At 54.8% G+C, this 17892-nt stretch overlaps 1 protein-coding gene across 4 annotated transcripts; it reads left to right on the top strand.

Moving 5' to 3' along the window:
• Positions 1-833: 833 nt before the first annotated feature.
• On the top strand, positions 834-16849 carry LOC103164826 (maestro heat-like repeat family member 5). 4 transcript variants are annotated; one of them, XM_039911059.1, is made up of 17 exons: positions 834-902; positions 1499-1646; positions 2120-2181; positions 2649-2798; positions 7117-7271; positions 7576-7726; positions 8168-8352; positions 8746-8892; positions 9124-9238; positions 9453-9596; positions 9870-10046; positions 10411-10566; positions 10667-10792; positions 11137-11239; positions 11482-11550; positions 12094-12234; positions 15968-16849. In XM_039911059.1, the coding sequence occupies exons 2-16, from the start codon at positions 1547-1549 to the stop codon at positions 12189-12191; spliced, it is 1938 nt and encodes a 645-aa protein (XP_039766993.1). In that variant the 5' UTR covers positions 834-902; positions 1499-1546; the 3' UTR covers positions 12192-12234; positions 15968-16849. The 4 variants fall into 4 exon arrangements, with proteins under 4 accessions (XP_039766993.1, XP_039766992.1, XP_039766994.1 ...); XM_039911058.1 differs by lacking the exon at positions 15968-16849 and having other exon boundaries at positions 12094-12806; XM_039911060.1 differs by lacking the exons at positions 9870-10046; positions 15968-16849 and having other exon boundaries at positions 12094-12806.
• The last annotated feature ends 1043 nt before the right edge of the window (positions 16850-17892 follow it).

Raw genomic sequence — 17892 nt, 5'->3', positions numbered from 1 at the left:
TTCTAATGACTTCCAGGCCTGGGCACTTTCTGCTGAGCATGCTGCTTCCCAAACTATTACTTAAGAAGGTGACACTGCATATATTCAACTGAGACGGAACAGCTATTAAATGATTCATAATTTTCTCTTGATTGTTGCTAGGTATCCCTCCACTGACCACCAGGTGACCAGAACTCAGGGGTCCCATGAGACCGCCTGATGACCAGAGAAGCCTCCTTGGCCTGTCTATCCTTGATCCGGTCATGTGGGGGATGGCAGCGTGAACAGACCATAATATCCTGGCTGGATTATTATGTCAGCCTTCTCTCTGATCTCCCTAACTCTGGGAGCGCCCTGAGGCACAGAGAAGTGAAGCGACTTGCCCCAGGTCAAACAGCAGACAAGGGTTATTTTGACTTCCAGGCTCTGGCACTTTCCGCTGAGCATGATGCTTCCCATACTATTACTTAAGGTGACACCGCATATTTTCATTGGTACAGAACAGCTATTAAATGATCCAATATTTTCTCTTGATTGTTGCTAGGTAACCCTCCACTGATCATGAGGTGACCAGAGCTCAGGGGTCCCATGACACCCCCGATGATCAGAGAAGCTTTCTTGGCCTGCCTGTTCATGATCCAGTCATGTGGGGGATGGCAGTGGGAGAAGACCAAGTTCCCATATTAAGCATGATGCTTCCCATACTATTACTTAAGGTGACACCGCATATTTTCATTGGTACAGAACAGCTATTAAATGATCCAATATTTTCTCTTGATTGTTGCTAGGTAACCCAGGCAACCGTTGTGATGTAGCAGTGACGTCAGAGCCCGGCCACGAGGGATCTGGCCGTTGAGGACAGGAAGGTTTTATTGGAGTGTTGTCCGTTAGAGAGGGAGGAGGTGTTGGTAGTGGTTGGAGAGGTAGTGGTGCTTTCGTTGGTAGTTTGGTGTGAGAGTACATTGGAATGTAAAGAGGACAGAGGAGGATTTCGTTTATTTGTTGAAGGTGTTTGGGGAGGGCTAGGAAGAGGCAGAGGGGGACTTGTTGTGGGCTAGGGAGGGGCTAGGTGGGAAGGTGGACATGTTGTAGGGCTAGGGAGGGGGACTTAGTTTGGAGTAGAGAAGAGTAGAGTAGAGCCGAGTCGAGTAGCATCGATTGTTAACGATCAGCAGAATGTTTCAATTAACCTGGTCAGTCCACTCTTGTGTCCGCGGGCCCGGGCCATGGTCAGCTGAGAGGGCAAGAGAGGGAGAAAAGGTGGGGGTCCAGGCTGGGGCCGGGGGTTGGGGGTGGAGTGGAAGCATAGGGTGAGGAGCAGGAGAAGGGAGGAGAGGCAAGAGAGGGGGAGGAGGTGAAGGCAGTGGCAGTTATGGGAAGTGCTGGAGGTGCCTCCCCCATTCCTAACTTGTGAGGGGAAGCCGAGGTGGGGGACTGGGAGAGGTAGGTGACCCATGCCAGCAGCCTCGCTCAACATCCTTTCAGCCTCCCTCCCTCTCAATTCTTCCTACGGCTCCAGGACAATTTTTCCGGCGAGTGAGACCTCCAGGAAGCGGTGTTGCCTAGAATGGGCCGGAAAGGCTCAGCCCAGAAGGGTTTTCTTCCTCTCGCCCGTGTCGCTCCAGCCCCCGAGGAGACAGAGGTCAAGTTGGAAGTGATGAGCAACGGTGAGGAGCCTGAGACACGGTAGTGGACCGAGCGCAGGCCTGGGAGGCAGAAGGACCTGGGTTCTGATCCCAGCTCCGCCTCTGTCTGCTGGGTGATCTTGGACAAGTCAGTTGATTTTTCCATGCCTCAGTTACCTCATCAGGAAAATGGGGATCGATTGTGACCCCTCATGTGAGACATGGCTGTGTTCAACCCAATTACCTTCTGTTTACCTCACCGCTTAGTAGAGGCACAGAGTAAGCGCTTAGCAAGAACCGCTAATAAAATTAATAGAAAGAGGAGATGGAGGGTGGAGTGCAGAGGCCAGGTTTTCGGGGCGTGGGGCAGTGGGGCGCAGAGACGGGCAGGAGGAAGCTCCAACCTCATTGATGTTCTGGAGCTGGCGGGTTGTGTGGGGGCGGGAATTGGGGACGGGGGCAGAGAGACCAAGGCCACTGAGTCAGGTCTCACTCCGGGGTTTCTCCTTTCCCAGAGCGGTGTTTTGAGCTCGTGCTCGATGAGCTCTATGGAGTCCAATCCCACGGCGATCTAGTGGTAAGAGCCAACACTCCCTGGTTCTGGACATTCCTGTGGGACTGGGCCTTTCTGGGGCCGGGGGTGAGCCTGGGGGAAGGGCGGAGAGGGAAAGTTCTCCCTGCCATGCGATGTGGGTGTGGAAAGGGGATAGACCACGGAGCCTGGGAGTTAGAAGGCCATGAGTTCTAATCCCTGCTCTGCCACCTGTCTGCGATGGAAACTTGGGTAAGTCACTTCACTTCTTGGGGCCTCAGTTCCCTCATCTGGAAAATGGAGATTAATAAGATGAGTCCCAGGTGCGACAGGCACTATGTCTAACCCGATTTGCTTGGACCCATGCCAGCACTTTGTTCAGTGCCTGGCACATTCTAAACGCTTAACAAGTATCACAAGTACTATTATTATTATTATTGATATCATTGTTCTTATTGTTAAGTGGTCACAATTCCCAGTCCCTCCCTGACCCCTGCTTCTTCCCCCACCAGGCCTGGGTCAGGAATCTGACATCGGCCCATCTGAGTTTCCTTTCCCTGAAAGTCCTGATTGGTCTGAGGAGCTCCAACCTGACGAGGGTGGCACATGCAGTACGGATACTCTCCATTCTGCTGCAGGTGCCCAAAGCCTTAGACGATCAGGTAGGAATCCCCGGCGGGGCTGGGGAGGAGGCTGAGAAAGGAGGGGGGCTGGGATTGGGGTTGACCTTTAATGTCAGGCAATAAGGGGCATGTTGGTGGGGCAGGGAGAGGGAGGGGGGCGGGATTGCACACCAACTGAGAGACCCAAGGCACAGTGGTGTGACACAAGTTACAGAGAGAAGCAGGGTGGCCCAGTGCTTAAATCACGGGCCTGGAGACAGAAGGACCTGGGTTCATTCATTCATTCATTCATTCAATAGTATTTATTGAGCGCTTACTATGTGCAGAACACTGTACTAAGCGCTTGGGATGAACAAGTCGGCAACAGATAGAGACAGTCCCTGCCGTTTGACGGGCTTACAGTCTAATCGGGGGAGACGGACAGACAAGAACAATGGCAATAAACAGAGTCAAGGGGAAGAACATCTCGTAAAAACAATGGCAACTAAATAGAATCAAGGCGATGTACAATTCATTAACAAAATAAATAGGGTAACGAAAATATATACAGTTGAGCGGACGAGTACAGTGCTGTGGGGATGGGAAGGGAGAGGTGGAGGAGCAGAGGGAGATGGGGGGAAAAGAGGCTTTAGCTGCGGAGAGGTAAAGGGGGGTGGCAGAGGGAGTAGAGGGGGAAGAGGAGCTCAGTCTGGGAACGCCTCTTGGAGGAGGTGATTTTTAAGTAGGGTTTTGAAGAGGGAAAGAGAATCAGTTTGGCGGAGGTGAGGAGGGAGGGCGTTCCAGGACCGCGGGAGGACGTGACCCAGGGGTCGACGGCGGGATGGGCGAGACCGAGGGACGGTGAGGAGTTGGGCGGCAGAGGAGCGGAGCGTGCGGGGTGGGCGGTAGAAAGAGAGAAGGGAGGAGAGGTAGGAAGGGGCAAGGTGATGGAGAGCCTTGAAGCCTAGAGTGAGGAGTTTTTGTTTGGAGCGGAGGTCGAAAGGCAACCACTGGAGTTGTTTAAGAAGGGGAGTGGCGTGCCCAGATCGTTTCTGCAGGAAGATGAGCCGGGCAGCCGAGTGCAGAATAGACCGGAGCGGGGCGAGAGAGGAGGAAGGGAGGTCAGAGAGAAGGCTGACACAGTAGTCTAGCCGGGATATAACGAGAGCCTGTAACAGTAAGGTTCTAATCCTGTCTCTGCCACATGGCTGCTGGGTGACCTAGGGGAAGTCACTCCACATCTCTGGGCTTCAGTTCCCTCGTGTGAAAAATGGGAATCAAGACTGAGCCCCATGTGGGACAGCTACTGTATCCATCCAGATTATCATGTATCTGTACGAGCATTAAGTGCAGTGACTGGGACATGCTAAGTGTTTAACCAATACCCTAAACAAATGAGAACACCTTTATTGTCACCGGTCCCTCAGATGAAAGCCAGCACCATCGATCAATGGCATTGATCGAGTGATCATTGTGCACAGAGCGATGGACTAAGTGCTGGGGAGAGTACAATACAGTAGAGTTGGTGGACCCGTTCCCTGTCCCCTACAAGCTTACCGTCTAGAAGGGGGAGATTGGCGTGATGATCAATAAATGATTTGGGTATGCTCTATGGTTTCCTGGTCTTGGGACTTTCTGTCACCTAAGACCTCCCTCACTGGGCTCAAGTTCCAATTAGGTGGTTGTCACGCCTCCCTGCCCCCTCAGAGAAATACTCCACTGGCTACTTCCCCATTTCCCTAAAGGTGAGGCTCTAGGAGGTAATTGTGCCAGACAAGGAAGCTCCTGGACCTTTGCCTTATTCAAATCCTTTCCTAAACTCAGGTGGCCTTTTTGGCTGCTCACTCGTTAGGCTGAGGATTTCCCAGACAAGAATCCTATAAGTTCTACCTTCACGATATCACACCAATTCCCCCTTCTTCTCCGTCCAATCTACTACCACATTAATGCAAGCACTTATTCTATCCCGCCTTGATTAGTGTATCAGGCCCCTTGCTGACCTTCCTGCCTCTTCTCTCTCCCCACTCCAGTCCATATTCCATTCTGCTTCCTGAAACATCTTCCTGCAAAACGTTCAGACCATATTTCCCCACTCCTCAAGAAATTCCAGCAGTTGTCCATCCACCTCCGCTTCCAACAAAAACTCCTCACCCTTGCCTTTAAAGCGCTTCATCGCTTTGCCCCCTCCTACCTCACCTGGTCACTCTTCTAGCCCAACCCAGCTAAACATGCTTCCATCCCCTAAGGCTACCTTTCTCACTTTACCTCGATCCCTTCTATCTCACTGCCAACCTCTTGCCCACATCTTCCCTCTGGCCCAGAATGCCTGCCCTCCTTCATATCAGAGAAATAATAATCATAATGGTAATTATAATAATAATGGTATTTCTTAAGGATTTACAATGGGCCACGTACGGTTCTAAGCACTGGGATAGCGCCAAAGTTATCAGATTGTCCCACTTGGGTCTCACATTCTTAATTCTCATTTTGCAGATGAGGTAAGTGAGGCACAGAGAAGTGAAATTGCTTGCCCAAAGTCACAGAGCGGCCAAGTGGCAGATCTATTAGAACCCACGACCTCTGACTCCCAAGCCCATGCTCTTTCCACTAAGCCACATTGCTTCTCTACTTCAGATACTTGCAGTTCTCCACTTCAAAACCCTAGCCAAGGCACATCTCCTCCAAGAAGTCTTCCTTGACTAAGCCCACCTTTCCTCTTCTCTTAGCCCCTTCTGCACCACTCTCTCTTGCTCCTTCATTCATCCTCCCATCCCCACAGCACATCGGTATGCAGCTGTTGAGAGCTGTAATTTCTTTATTTCTTATCTGTTTATCATTTCCTTATTTATATTAATGTCTGTCATCCCCTCAAGACTGTAAACTCGATGTGGGCAGGAATGTGTCTGTTGGTTGTTCTGTTTTACTCTCCCAAGCGCTTACTACAGTGCCTGGCACACAGTAAGCGCTCAATGAATGCGGTTGAATGAGTGAGTGAATGAATGAACGAATAGGCATCAGTAACCAAAAGGGACCTTTCCCATTTCACGTGAACATAACAGTACTCCTAATCTGTCATCTCCACAAAACTGGCATATTTTATCTGCAATGACAATTTTTCCAGCTATGGAAACCAAAGGATTAGTCATTCTGAGACCTACATTTACCTAATTATTCATCTTAGGTAACTATTACGTAACCTAATAAAGTAACCTCAGGTAACGTAACCTCAGGTAGCGTCTGTACTATTTAATGATCTGCGTGGTGCACAACACAACTTCCTAGGGTACCTTCGCAGTTGAAATGTGGCCCTGGGAATCCTGGCCGTATGCGCACAAAATAGTCTTCCAAATATCAATCCGCATTTATTTTTGGTTTCGCCTGTCTGAAAGAGCAGTAGCACAGTGGGGCGATACTCACAAACGATCCATGGGACAGGATACACGGGAATCTTAAAGTCTAAAATGCGGGAGTGCTTTAAGGGCCATGACCAATACTAATCATGCAAGAACAGGAAAAATCAGTCAGCCAATCTATTTATGTTCTTCTACGTTCTGAACACTGTGCTAAGCGAATAGGAGAGTCCGATATAACAACAAATGAAGCCATTCCCTGTCCACTAGGAGCTGGCCGTCTAGAGGGGGCAGACAGATATTAATAGAAAACAAAAAATGAGAGATATAGACGGGATTGCTATGGTCCTGGCTGGATAGATGACTGGTTGGCTGGTTGGGGAAATGAATAAAGGTAGCATGTCATGGTGATGCAGAAGGGATTGGGAGAAAAGAAGGTGGTGGGTGGGGGCTTAGTCAGGGAAGACCTTGTGGAGGAGATGTGCCTTGAGTAAGCTGTTGGCCTGTCGGATCTGAGGAGAGAGGGCATTTCAGGCCAGAGGCGGGGCATGGGCTAGAGGTCGGCAGCAGTCTGGACGAGATGGAGGTAGAGGGAGTATCTTGAGTACAGTGAGTACAGTGAAGAGGTTGGCATCAGAAACGCGAAGTGCATGGGCTGGGTAGTAGTAGGAAATCATTAGGAAATAGGGGGCAAGTTGGTGGTGTGCTTCCTCACGGGTGAAGAGTTTCCATCTGATGCGGAAGTGGAGGGGCAACCACTGGAGGTTCTTGAGGAGCAGGGGTCTCTCCCTTTCTCTTATGCTACTTCTCCCCACTCAGTCGGCCAGCACTTCCGATCTCCTGCTCTGTGGACAGGAGCCGTACTAGCAGGCCTGAGCATGTGAGGCTGTGGGACCATCACCACTTTGCTGCTTCGGGCCCAAGCTGGGTTAGGCCTGGGTCGTGGAGTGGGAGTGGGTGAGGGGAAGGACTATTGGGCGGGGGAGCCGAGTTCGACTTTGACCATCTGCCTCCCCGCTGACCTCCAGGCGGCTGATTTGGCAAGAAGTGTGTATGAGCAACTCATCTCCTCTGGCCTCCAAGCTGAGAAGAACCTCCTCCAGGAAGCCCTGGCCCTGCTGGGCCGTCACCACACTCGGGAGATAGTGCAGGTCTTCCTCGAGTACTCAAGACCCCTGAACAGGTACAGCCCCCTCAGCCTCCTGGGACGGAGAGGCCTCAGCTGGGATGGACCTGGGAGGGAGCGCCTCTGGATCCCTCCTGGTTGGGGCCCTAGGGCGAGCGTGGGGAGGGCTGGAGTCTGGGGGTATCGGCTCTGCTCAGTTTCCCCCTGAGGGTCCTGTGCTGGGATTGGAGATGGAGCGACTCCCAGGCCCCCAAGGCTGCGATCCAAGGGACCCACAACGCCTTGTTCCCTACTGGGGCTGGATCCGGGGCTGGTCCGGGAAAGAGGTAGGAAAGGTTGAGTCCGGGCTGTGGCTCCACAGGGAGGTCCTTGAAGTGTTGAAATGTGTGGGGGCGGATGCTTCCATCGCCTCCCTCGTGCTGTGGGCGCTGCTCCGTAAGGTGTTTGGACGACCTCAACGTGAGGAGAGCAACTGCACCAAGTGGGAAAGGCATACCCTAAGCTCCATCGCGGTAAGCCTCCATTCCTACCCAGAAGGACAGATCGAAGGGCAGCCCTGCCCTGTAGCCCTCAGCCCGCAGCTCTCAACCTTCTTCCCGGAGCTCGCAGCTCGTAGCCCTCAGCCCTGAGCTCGCAGCCCTTAGCCCGGAGCTCGCAGCCTTCAGCCCGGAGCCCCGCACCTGACCCGCCTCTTCCCGCTCCCTCCAACTCGTCCCCTGCAGGACTGGGAAACTGCCCAGGGTGCCAGGGGAGGGGATCGGGGCGGTCCTCGAGGACACGGGGGCCAAGGCCGGAGAGGGGCTCCCGAGCTGGGTGCTGCCCATCCCTGCCCGAGGCTTCGGCCCAGAGAGGGCCCTGAGAGCGGGGTCAAAGGGAGCCCTGGGCAAAGGCTTAGGATACTGGCGCGTCGGGGGGGGCGGATTTCTGGTCAAGCCCATGTGCCACCCCATCAGGCTGTGAACACGCTGTATGAGCTGCTCTTTGTTGTGGAGTACTCGGGGGCCGTGGCCCAACTCCTTCCCCAGCTCTTCCTGGCCTTCATCATCCAGATCCAGTATGTGCTGGAGTTGGGCCTGGTGGGGGAGCGGGTGCTCTTGGCCGTGCAGCCCACCGTCCCCTCCGCCCTCAGTCCCTGGAGGTGAGCGACCAGAGGGATGTGGGGGTGGGGAGAGGGACCCGTGACGTAGATACGCCAAGGGCCATTGGCTCATCGCCCCGATGACCAGGGAGATCCCTCGGGGAATCTGTGTCATGGCCGGGGGCTCCAGGGGCCGGGGAGCCGGGAGCCCGGGGAGCTGGGGGGCCTGGGATCGCAAAAATGCCAGGGAGCCCCTGGTCTGGGATGGGGGGTTTGGAGGGCTTTGAAGGGGTCAGGTGTCCATTGTCCTACCTCTTGGGTAGGGATTGCCTGTGACAGGACAGGCATGTTTTTGACATGTCCACCATCGGCAGGACTGAGTAACGCCCGCTGGTCCTCTGATACAACCACCAGGCCCCGACTCCCCCATCCCCAAACCCTTATTACTCTCAGGACGGCCCTGGAGGCCTTGAGAGGGCTTCTGTCCAAGGATGTTTGCGTAGGATGTTGGCAGAGCTTCACGTCCATGGAGTTGCAGGATGGCTGGCAACTCTTCTGGTCCCTCGAAACCTTCCAGGAGGGTGTGGCTCTTCTGGCCAGGTGTGTTTTTGTGTTTGTTCCTGCATGTGTGTGTGTCTGTGTCTGTGTGTGTGTGTGTCGTGGGGTGGGCGGGCTACCCCAAGTACCCAAGTAATGGGGCTGGGGGGACAGGTTGGTGCAGCCTCCTCAGTCAACTGCCCCTCCCCTGGCCCTTCCCGAGATCCTATTCCCCAGCCCCGGGGCTTCACAGCCTTCTCTCTGAGCTCAGTCAGGCGGGGCTGTTTCCCCCAGGACTCTGGTCCAGAGCAGGTGCCCGATGGTAGCCGAGCTCCTGCAAACGGTGGTCAGCTCTTTGCTGGGCAAGGACCGGCAGGGCCGAAGTGTGGCCGTGGGGCTGCTGGCTGAGGTAAGAACTGGGGCCGAGGGGTCCGCAGAGCCAGTTCGGGTCGGCTGTGGGGGCTGTCACTGCCAGGGAGGGACCCCCAGGCCCTGCACCCCGGGTGAGAGGGTGGAGAGGGGTTGGACCCCCTATTTGTGGGTCCCGGCTCCGCCTCCCTAAGCATAAGAACCCCGCCCCCTCGGCCTCGCCGTCCAGTCGCAGATACGGTTTCCCTTGGCAGCTGATCTGGATCCCCGCCCTGAAGACTGTCGTAGACCCTAAGGTGGTGCGGTTCATTCTCCAGGAAGGTCTAGAGGACCCCGATCCCGTGGTGCGGGTCATCAGCCTGCAGGCCCTCACCAGCCTACCCCTCAACCCCAACAAGGTCAGAGGCCCAGCCCCAGGACCACCCCCGGATTGTAGGGTGTAGGACCGGGGGAAACCCCAGCCTGGGCCCCGGACTCTCTTTGAGAGCCCCCTACCATCCCGGGGAGGGCCCAGATAGAACATGGGAAGCGAGGCGGCACAGGACTCCAGGGCGCAGTCGGTCACGGTCCGAGGGTGGGGAGGCCAGGTGGAGGCCCAGGATTCGGGACCCAGGGAAGCCATCTCGAGGTGGACCGCCTCACCGACGATCTCGTTGCCCTCGTCTCGTCAGCGCCCAATGCTCCTGGCTCAGCTCCCCTTCTTCCTGGAGGGCTTCTACCGGGAGGACCAGGAGGGGGCCCTAGCGGCCATGGACGCGGCGATCCTCACCGCCCGCAACCTGGGCTCTGGGGGACTCGGCCGCCTCAGTAAGGACATCATCCGCATGCTGGGTCCGTTCTTTGACGACGTGAGTCTGAAGGTCCCAGCGGGACAGGGGAGCAGCTGCTGCATGGCCAGAGCCCAGGACCTCCCGCCTCGACCCCGGCTGGGCCAGAGTCCAGAGGGTGCCTCTTCCACAGCTCCCACAGGGCTTGGGCCATCGGCTGCCCTTCCCCAGCTTGTCAACCCCGCGGGGAGCTACAGCGCTCCTCCGTCCCCACCCGTGGCCCCCTCTGCCGGTGCTGCCTTCACTCCCTACTCTCCCTCAAGAGGCCTCGGTCCCCCGATTGACCCTGCCCTGGGGTCCCAAGCCCCCAAACCCGGTGCCAGCAGCCTGAGGCCCTACCCAACTCCTGCCCCTCCCACGCACTCCACCGGGGATTTCTCCTCAGGAGAGAGCCCAAGTGAGGGTGGCAGCCCTGGAGCTGCTGGCTGCCGTGGCCGGCGGCTGTGTGAAGGAGAAGAAAGCCTACCTTCAGCAGGAGCTGATCTGCTGCCTCCTCCCCGTCCTCCTCCACCTGAAGGACGAGCACCCGACAGTGGGCAAAGTGAGTCACCCTCACCCTCCACAGTCCCCATTCTCTCTGGGACCCTGGTCCTGGTCTCCTCTGCCCTCTGATACCCACCCCTCGGGTTCTCCATTTCCAGAAAGCCAGATATACATTCTTCTGGCTGGCCCGGAGCATCGGCTGGAGCTACACCGAAGAAGTCGGGTGGGCCCTGAGCTGGGAGGAAAGTGAAAACACGGCCTACGGTGCCATCTGGAAGGCCTTGGTGAGTACGTCAGGATGGGTGGAGGGGTAGGAGGGGGCGTCCTTGGGTCTGAGGTGGGAATTGTGGGCGCGGATCCCTCCTGGGATATCAGCGGAATATTTTTGGTAATTACTGGGTGCAGAGCATTGTGCCGAGCACCTCGGCGAGTACAGTTGAAGAGTTGGTGGACACGTTCCCGGCCCGCAATCACCTTACAGGCTAGAGGGGTTGATTTGGGAAAGGGACCAGGAGGAGGTTGAGAGCACAGTGGCCTGGGGTAGAACTAGGAGTTGGAGAGTTGGGGGGTAACCACAAGGAGGTTGGGGATGGGCTGGGGTCTCTCACTCTCCTCATTTCCTCCCCAGATGGAGAGCTTTAAGGACAGCCTTCCCATTTTCTTGACCCAAGCTCTGGCGTATACCAACTGCCCCCAGCCAGATGTGAAATTTGCGGCCGTTGTCTTCCTCGGTGAGAGAGGAGTGGAGGGCGCTGGGGAAAGGAAACAAACAAACAAAAAAGCCCCGCAAGATCTGGCCCGACCCCTTTACTTTGCCGGATCCCATGGGAGGCCCCTCTTGGCTCCTCCTCCCAGCCTCCAGGGACTGGAGTTTGAAACCGCGCCATTGTCCTTCCGGGAAGCAGGTGGATGCATGGATGGATGGATGGGCAAACAAACGAGAAAAATAATGGCTCATTTCCTTTCCCCTCAGTATACACCAGCACCATCGCTCTCAAAAGCCCTCTATTCTCCGAAGAAGTTTTGGAAATCCTTTTCCAGAGTGAGTTCCAAACATACACACTCTTTCTTTCTCTATCTCTCTGTCTCTGTCTCTCTCTTTCTCTTCTGTCTCTGGCCAAGCTCTCTGCTTTCTCCTCTGTCATGCTTTTCTCTCTTACTCATCTTTCTGAATGCTTGCCCCCTGGGCTTCTAGCAGTTATTTCCTCCTTGACAGTCAGGTCGTTATGGGCAGGGAGATGTGTCGCCTCATTCTACTGGACTGTATTCTCCCATGGGCTAAATACAGTGCTCTGTAAATACCACTGACTGACTGATTTCTCTATCTTCCTCTTTCTTCTGTCTCGTCTTTCAGGCTTTTCCTTTGGGCCCCTTACCATCTCCGCATCCCTGGCTGGGTGGTGGTAGAAGGACAGAATGAGGAGAGGGGAAGCTATAGGCAGGGGGCAGTAGAGTTGGGTGGGGGAGTGGAGGACTCCTCCCAGGTCCCTGGGGCGTGATAAACGTGTGTGTGTGTTGGGTGGGGGGCTGCTGTTAGGGCAGGGCTGCCCAGTATCTCACGTGCTCTTTATCACTCCCTTTTCAGAAATTCACTATCTAGAAAAGGATCCCTCGACCAAGATCCGGAGATTCCTAAGATTCTACAAGAGGATCCTGGCAGAGAATGATGGTCTGTTCTTCTGAGAGCTCCCATCCGGAGGGAAAAGAAGAAGCCTAGGAAGATGAGGTGGCATCAGGACGGTTTGGGGGCTCCGGGTCTGGAGCAGTGGGGGCTGCCTTGGGACATGCCATAGTTTCAGGACCCAGAAGAATGGTGCGGATTCCGGCTCCAGACAGCCATCTGAGGGAAGGAGGCTCAGGGGGCCCGGCCCTCTCTGATAACCCCCATTTTTGTTCTGGCCGCTCCCGGGAGCAACGAGGCCAGGCTGGAGGTGGAGTCTAATCTCAGGACTCTGAAACGGTGGGAGCCGGACTAAGGCAGAGTCAAAACCCTACCTCTTTCCCGTTTTGGGCCCACCTTTCCTTCATTCAGCGGGGTAGTAAGGATTGGGGCGGGCCGGGGGGGCTTAGATTGGAGCGCCACTGGAGTCTGGGAGTGTGCCGGGGAGGATGAGATCCATCATCCCTGAACAGCCCAGCCCCTAGGCTTCCGGGATTCTGTTCCTGAGGCCCAGTGGTCACAGGCAAGAGGGGTAGATTTTCCCTGGGAACAGGGCAGTTTGCACCTCTACTCCTATTAAGTAGTGGGGAATAGGAATATTAGGAAAATATATAAAATAAAGTGTGGAAAGAGATTGACTGGGTTCCTGGATGGAGTTGGTTCGATCCTTTGACCTAGACCAGGTAGACCCTATCCAGGGTACAGCCTGGATGGTTTTAAATGCTGGGTTTGGGCACGCTTCTGGTGAGGCACGGGGGCCCTCAGCCAGGGGTTCATTCATTCATTCATTCATTCAATAGTATTTATTGAGCTCTTACTATGTGCAGAGCACTGTCCTAAGTGCTTGGAATGTACAAATCGGCAACAGATAGAGACAGTCCCTGACAGGTTGACAGTCTAATCGGGGGAGTGGGATGGCACTTAGATTGAGGTCAGAACTGGGTTCCAGACTGTCCGTTTGCTGCCATCAGAGGAGGAGAAGGGCCAGGATCGGGCAGAAGAGACAAGCCAAAAAATGGTGGAGGAGGAGGGCCTGAACCAGGTGGAGAAGGAGAGCCAGTACCAGAAGGAGGAGGAGGTCCAGGACGAGACGGAGGATGAGGGCCATGGCCAGGCAGAGGAGGAGCACCAGAAGCAAGTTGGAAAAGTAGGGCCAGGACCGGCAGAGGAACAGGGTCGGAACCCAGCCGAGTTGGAGACTCAGCTCCAGGTGAAGAAGGAGGGCCAGGACAAGGCGAAAGAGGAATGCCAGGCTCACATAGAATAGTAGGGCCAGGAATAGGCAGAGAAGGAAGGCCAGGACCAGGAGGAGGAGCTGGACTAGGACCAAGCAGAGGCGGAGGTCCAGAGCAGGCAGAGGAGAAAGGTATGAATTGGTGGGAGGAGGACGTCAAGGAACGGGGGCAGGGCGGTGGGGAGACCAAGATCTGGCACAGGAGGGGCACCAGGACCGGGGGAGGAGGAAGGCCAGGAAAATATGGAGGAGCAGGGCCAAGAGTAGGCAGAAGAGAAATTATTAGACCAGGTGGAGGGGGAGGGCCAGGACCAGGCAGATGAGGGGGTCCAGGACCAGGCAGAGATGGAGGAATTGGAGCAGGCAGAGTAGGAGGGCCAGGAGCAGGTAGAGGAGGAGAACCCAGACCAGGCCAAGAAGGAGGGTCAGGAACGGACGGAGGAGGGCCAGGATCAGGCAGAAGAGGAGCAGTGACAGGACCAGGCAGAGGAGGATGGCCAGGGCGAGGCAGAAGAGGAGGACCAGGGCTAGGCATAGGAGGAGGGCTAGGAAAGGCATAGAAGGCGGGCTAGGACCAGGTAGAAGATCTGGAGGGCCAGGACCAGGCGGAGGAGGACAGCCAAGGCAAGGCAGAGGATGAGGGCCAGGACCGGGGCATGGGCGAGGAGGTTGGGAGGAAGACCAACATCAGCAGGAAAGAAAGGTTCAGGGCCAGGGGGAGTTGGAGGGCCAGGAACAGACGGAGGAGAGCGACCAGTAACAGCTATAGGTGGTATTACTAGACCAGGCAGAGGAGGAGGGCCAGGACCAGATGAAGGACATGGTCTTGGACCAGGCCAAGGATAAGGGCCAGAAGCAGGGGGAGGACGAGGAACAGGGCCTGGGCACGAGGTAGGGCCAGGACCAGGAGGAGGAGGTGGTCCATGGACCAGGTGAAGGCAGAGGGCCAGGTCTGGGCGGAGGAGGAGGGAGAAAATCGGGTGGAGGAGGAGGACCAGGATGAGGCAGAGGAGAATGGCCGGGGCCAGACATAGGAGAAGGGTCATTACCAGACAGAGGAGGAAAGCCAGGACAATCAGAGTAGGAGGACCAAGATCAGGTGGAGGAGTGGAAGGGACATGACGAGGCAGAGGTGGTGGGCTGTGACCAGGTGCAGGAGGAGAGCCAGGAGCAGGTGGAGGAGGAGAGCCAGTAACAGGCAGAGGAGAAAGGCTAAGACCAGGCACCGGAGGAGGGCTTAGGACGGAGGATGAGGGCCGGGACCGGGCAAAGTAGGAGAACCAATATCAGGTGGAGGACAGGAACTGTGGAGGGTGGGGGAGACTCTCTTTGCACACTGTTGGGTGTTGGTCCTTTAGTGGAGCAAGATTGGGAGGTGGCAGCGGACCAGTTCCTACTGCAGGTAGGCTTCCTCCTAATTCACCCAATCTGCCTGCCTCAGCTGCTAGCAACTCCAGGGCTGCAACCCGCACATGGGTTCCCTCCTGAAGAGATACCAAGGTTGGAGTGTGTGCGTGGAGGAGTAGATAGAAGTAGGTCTGCTGGCACCTGGGCAGGGCCTGGGGACACCAGAGCAGGGACTAGCAGGGAAGAGTGGTCTGTGGGGGGAAAATAGGGAGCAAGGGCAGCTCCGGCAGAGGGGAAGTTGCACCGCAGCAGAGGGGGAACCCTGTGGCTCGTTGCTGGGGTAACGTTATAGGGAAAGGCAGCTGATGCCACGATCCCAGGGGGAGTGGCCCTCTCTGAGCACTGGCACAACCAGAGCAGAATCAGGGAAGTTTCACAAGGAGGCGGAGCGCCTGGATCAAGTGACAGCTGTGGCCTGGGAGTTTCTATCGGCCCCATTCCCATTGGGGAGGAACAGGAATGGTGGCCATGAGGACAGTGGTTATTCCAAACCCCTCACATAACCCTCCGCGATACGGTGGCTCAGATCCTCTTGGCATCTTTGGAGTGGATATCCTGCCTGCCCCGGAACCTCGATGCGTGAATTTTCCTTGCTTGACTTGCAATTCTATTTTGCTTTGTCCTATTTGTTCTACGCTGCGGCTGTGGTATCCAGTGTTGAGATCCAAAAGTAGAAACCCTCACTCTTTGAGCCTGGACATGGGTAAAGTGCTAAAAATGGCGTGCAGGGGGGAAACCGCAGAAGAATAGCATGGAAGGGAGGAAATGGCTTACCTCTCATGCTTGTCCAGATATGGCATTATTCAGAGGGCCATCAAGAGTCCTAGTGGGTCATAGGGTGGGATGTCAGACTATGAAAGTAGGCCCCCGTTTTGCTCAAGAAAATATATGAGGAAGACTTTGCCAAGCTGATTATGTCGCCCTCACAGCTGACAATGGATTTGCCCTCCAAAACCTGATGGCCAACGTATGGGAGACCTGATCCCACATGTCTGCGAGACTCAGGAAGGCCCGAATAGACTCTGAGAGATTGGAATGTATTTGGGCATTCCTTTCCTCACATTTCCCCAGTGTGACCTCCCACATTGGCCCTGGAATAGTTTGACGTTCCTGGCTTAAGTCATGGCTGAAATTGTCTTGTCCTCTGTTGGTCTGCAGCTTTCTCTACACCTGATTTCCCTCTGCTGCTTCCTGAAGATCCCCCTGAAAGAGGTCAGCCTAGAGCAACAATGGACTTGGTCGGTCAGACAACCGTGGCCACAGGGTGGAGTGTGAAACCGGCCCGAGCTGCCTTCAGAGTTGCCTGACCAGAGCGAGCCAAACCGTCTCCACTCTGGAAAGGCCCACCTTCTCCTCTGTTGACCGGAAATTCTTATATGCTCTGAGTGGTTTATGTATGGGTAACGAAGACTTATAGTTAGTGGCCAAACCTTGCAGATATGACCCAAGATTACTCTTCACAGGGATTGAACATCTCACCCAAATTTCCTGATCCCTTCCCTGCCTGCCATGTCCACGAAAACATGTTTCTATATAGATTAAGGTCCATGCGGAAGAATCTCAATGTCATGCTTACAGGCAGATAATCTTTTCCAAAACATGGAGGTAATATTGGGTGGATCGCCTGTTTGGCCAGGGGAAAACAAACGTCCAGCTGCCACTTGCACGCCCTCCCCCATTATAGCCATGTGCACCTGGGCTAACTCCTGCTCCTTGCAATGGGAAGGACACCCTAGGACATTCCAGAGTGTTCTTGGCTTACCAGAGGAAACCCAGCCCGAGGCCTCGTAAAGGACCCACCGAGTTCTAGAAAGGAAAAGGCGTTTGAGGACCTGTCCATCTGAGAGAGAGGTTGGGGCATGAACGCAAACTGCCCCATGGTTGGCCGGGACATTGGGTTTGAGGTTGGCGTATGTTTTGTGCAATGAATACCCAGCTTTCAGAGGTTTATGCAGTAAAACCATAGCTTTTCCATAGGCACATGCATTAAAGCCTTAACTTTTTCTTAAGTTTACATATTAAAGCCAAAGCTTTTGGGAACCATTCTCCATTCTCCATAGAGAAGCAGCGTGGCTCAGTGGAAAGAGCATGGGCTTTGGAGTCAGGGCTCATGAGTTCGAATCCCAGCTCTGCCACTTGTCGGCTGTGTGACTGTGGGCAAGTCACTTAACTTCTCTGTGCCTCAGTTCCCTCATCTGTAAAATGGGGATTAAGACTGTGAGCCCCACGTGGGACAACCTGATTCCCCTATGTCTACCCCAGCGCTTAGAACAGTGCTCGGCACATAGTAAGCGCTTAACAAATACCAACATTATTCATTTACTTCATTTTTCCTCATCTGGACCTAAGACCTCACCGACCTACCCCCTTCTTCTGGACCCTTCGTTTGTCCAGTGATCTCCTGAGGCTGCTGACCTGGGGCAGGGGGTGGGGGAGCAGACTAACAGCTCCACCTGCCACAGAACAAGGAAGCCAGAAAGGGGATCCGGCGGGCCTGACCAATGGATGAGCTGGTGGAGACTTTTTCTCTTGAGAAGCTCGTGCTGGTCTTAGCCCGTACTCGGACTGATTATCTTGCAGGAGGAGAAATCTCAACACCTCGGAGATGAGGGCTTAATCCCGTTGTTCTCGGGGGAGGGCTTAATGGTGTCCGAAATATCATGTCAGATAATTAATGATGGCATTTACCAAGTGCTTACTCTAGATGTTATGCTAGTTATTGGCAGGGAACCTGTCTTCCAATTCTGTGCTATTGTATTATCCCAATCGCTTAGTACTGTGCTCGGCCCATAGCAAGACCTCAATTCATATGATTGATTTGTTGATTGATTGATTGATTATGTGTCAAGTGCTGTACCAAGTGCTGAAGTAGGTTCAAGTCAATCGGGATGGATTCCAATCTCGGTTCTGCCACATGTTTTCTGGGTTACCTAGGGCCAGTCACTTCGCTTCTCTAGAATTCAATTACCTCATCTGCATAAAAGGGGATTAAGGACACGATCCCCAGGAGGGAGAAGGCCTGGGTCCAACCTGGTGCTGCAGGGCAAGCAGGCGGGACTGCACCTCGGCCCAGGGCACCATGC

Source organism: Ornithorhynchus anatinus, unplaced genomic scaffold, assembly GCF_004115215.2.
Source record: "Ornithorhynchus anatinus isolate Pmale09 unplaced genomic scaffold, mOrnAna1.pri.v4 scaffold_682_arrow_ctg1, whole genome shotgun sequence".
Classification (NCBI taxonomy): domain Eukaryota; kingdom Metazoa; phylum Chordata; class Mammalia; order Monotremata; family Ornithorhynchidae; genus Ornithorhynchus; species Ornithorhynchus anatinus.
This window is presented reverse-complemented; position numbering and strand designations above follow the sequence as displayed.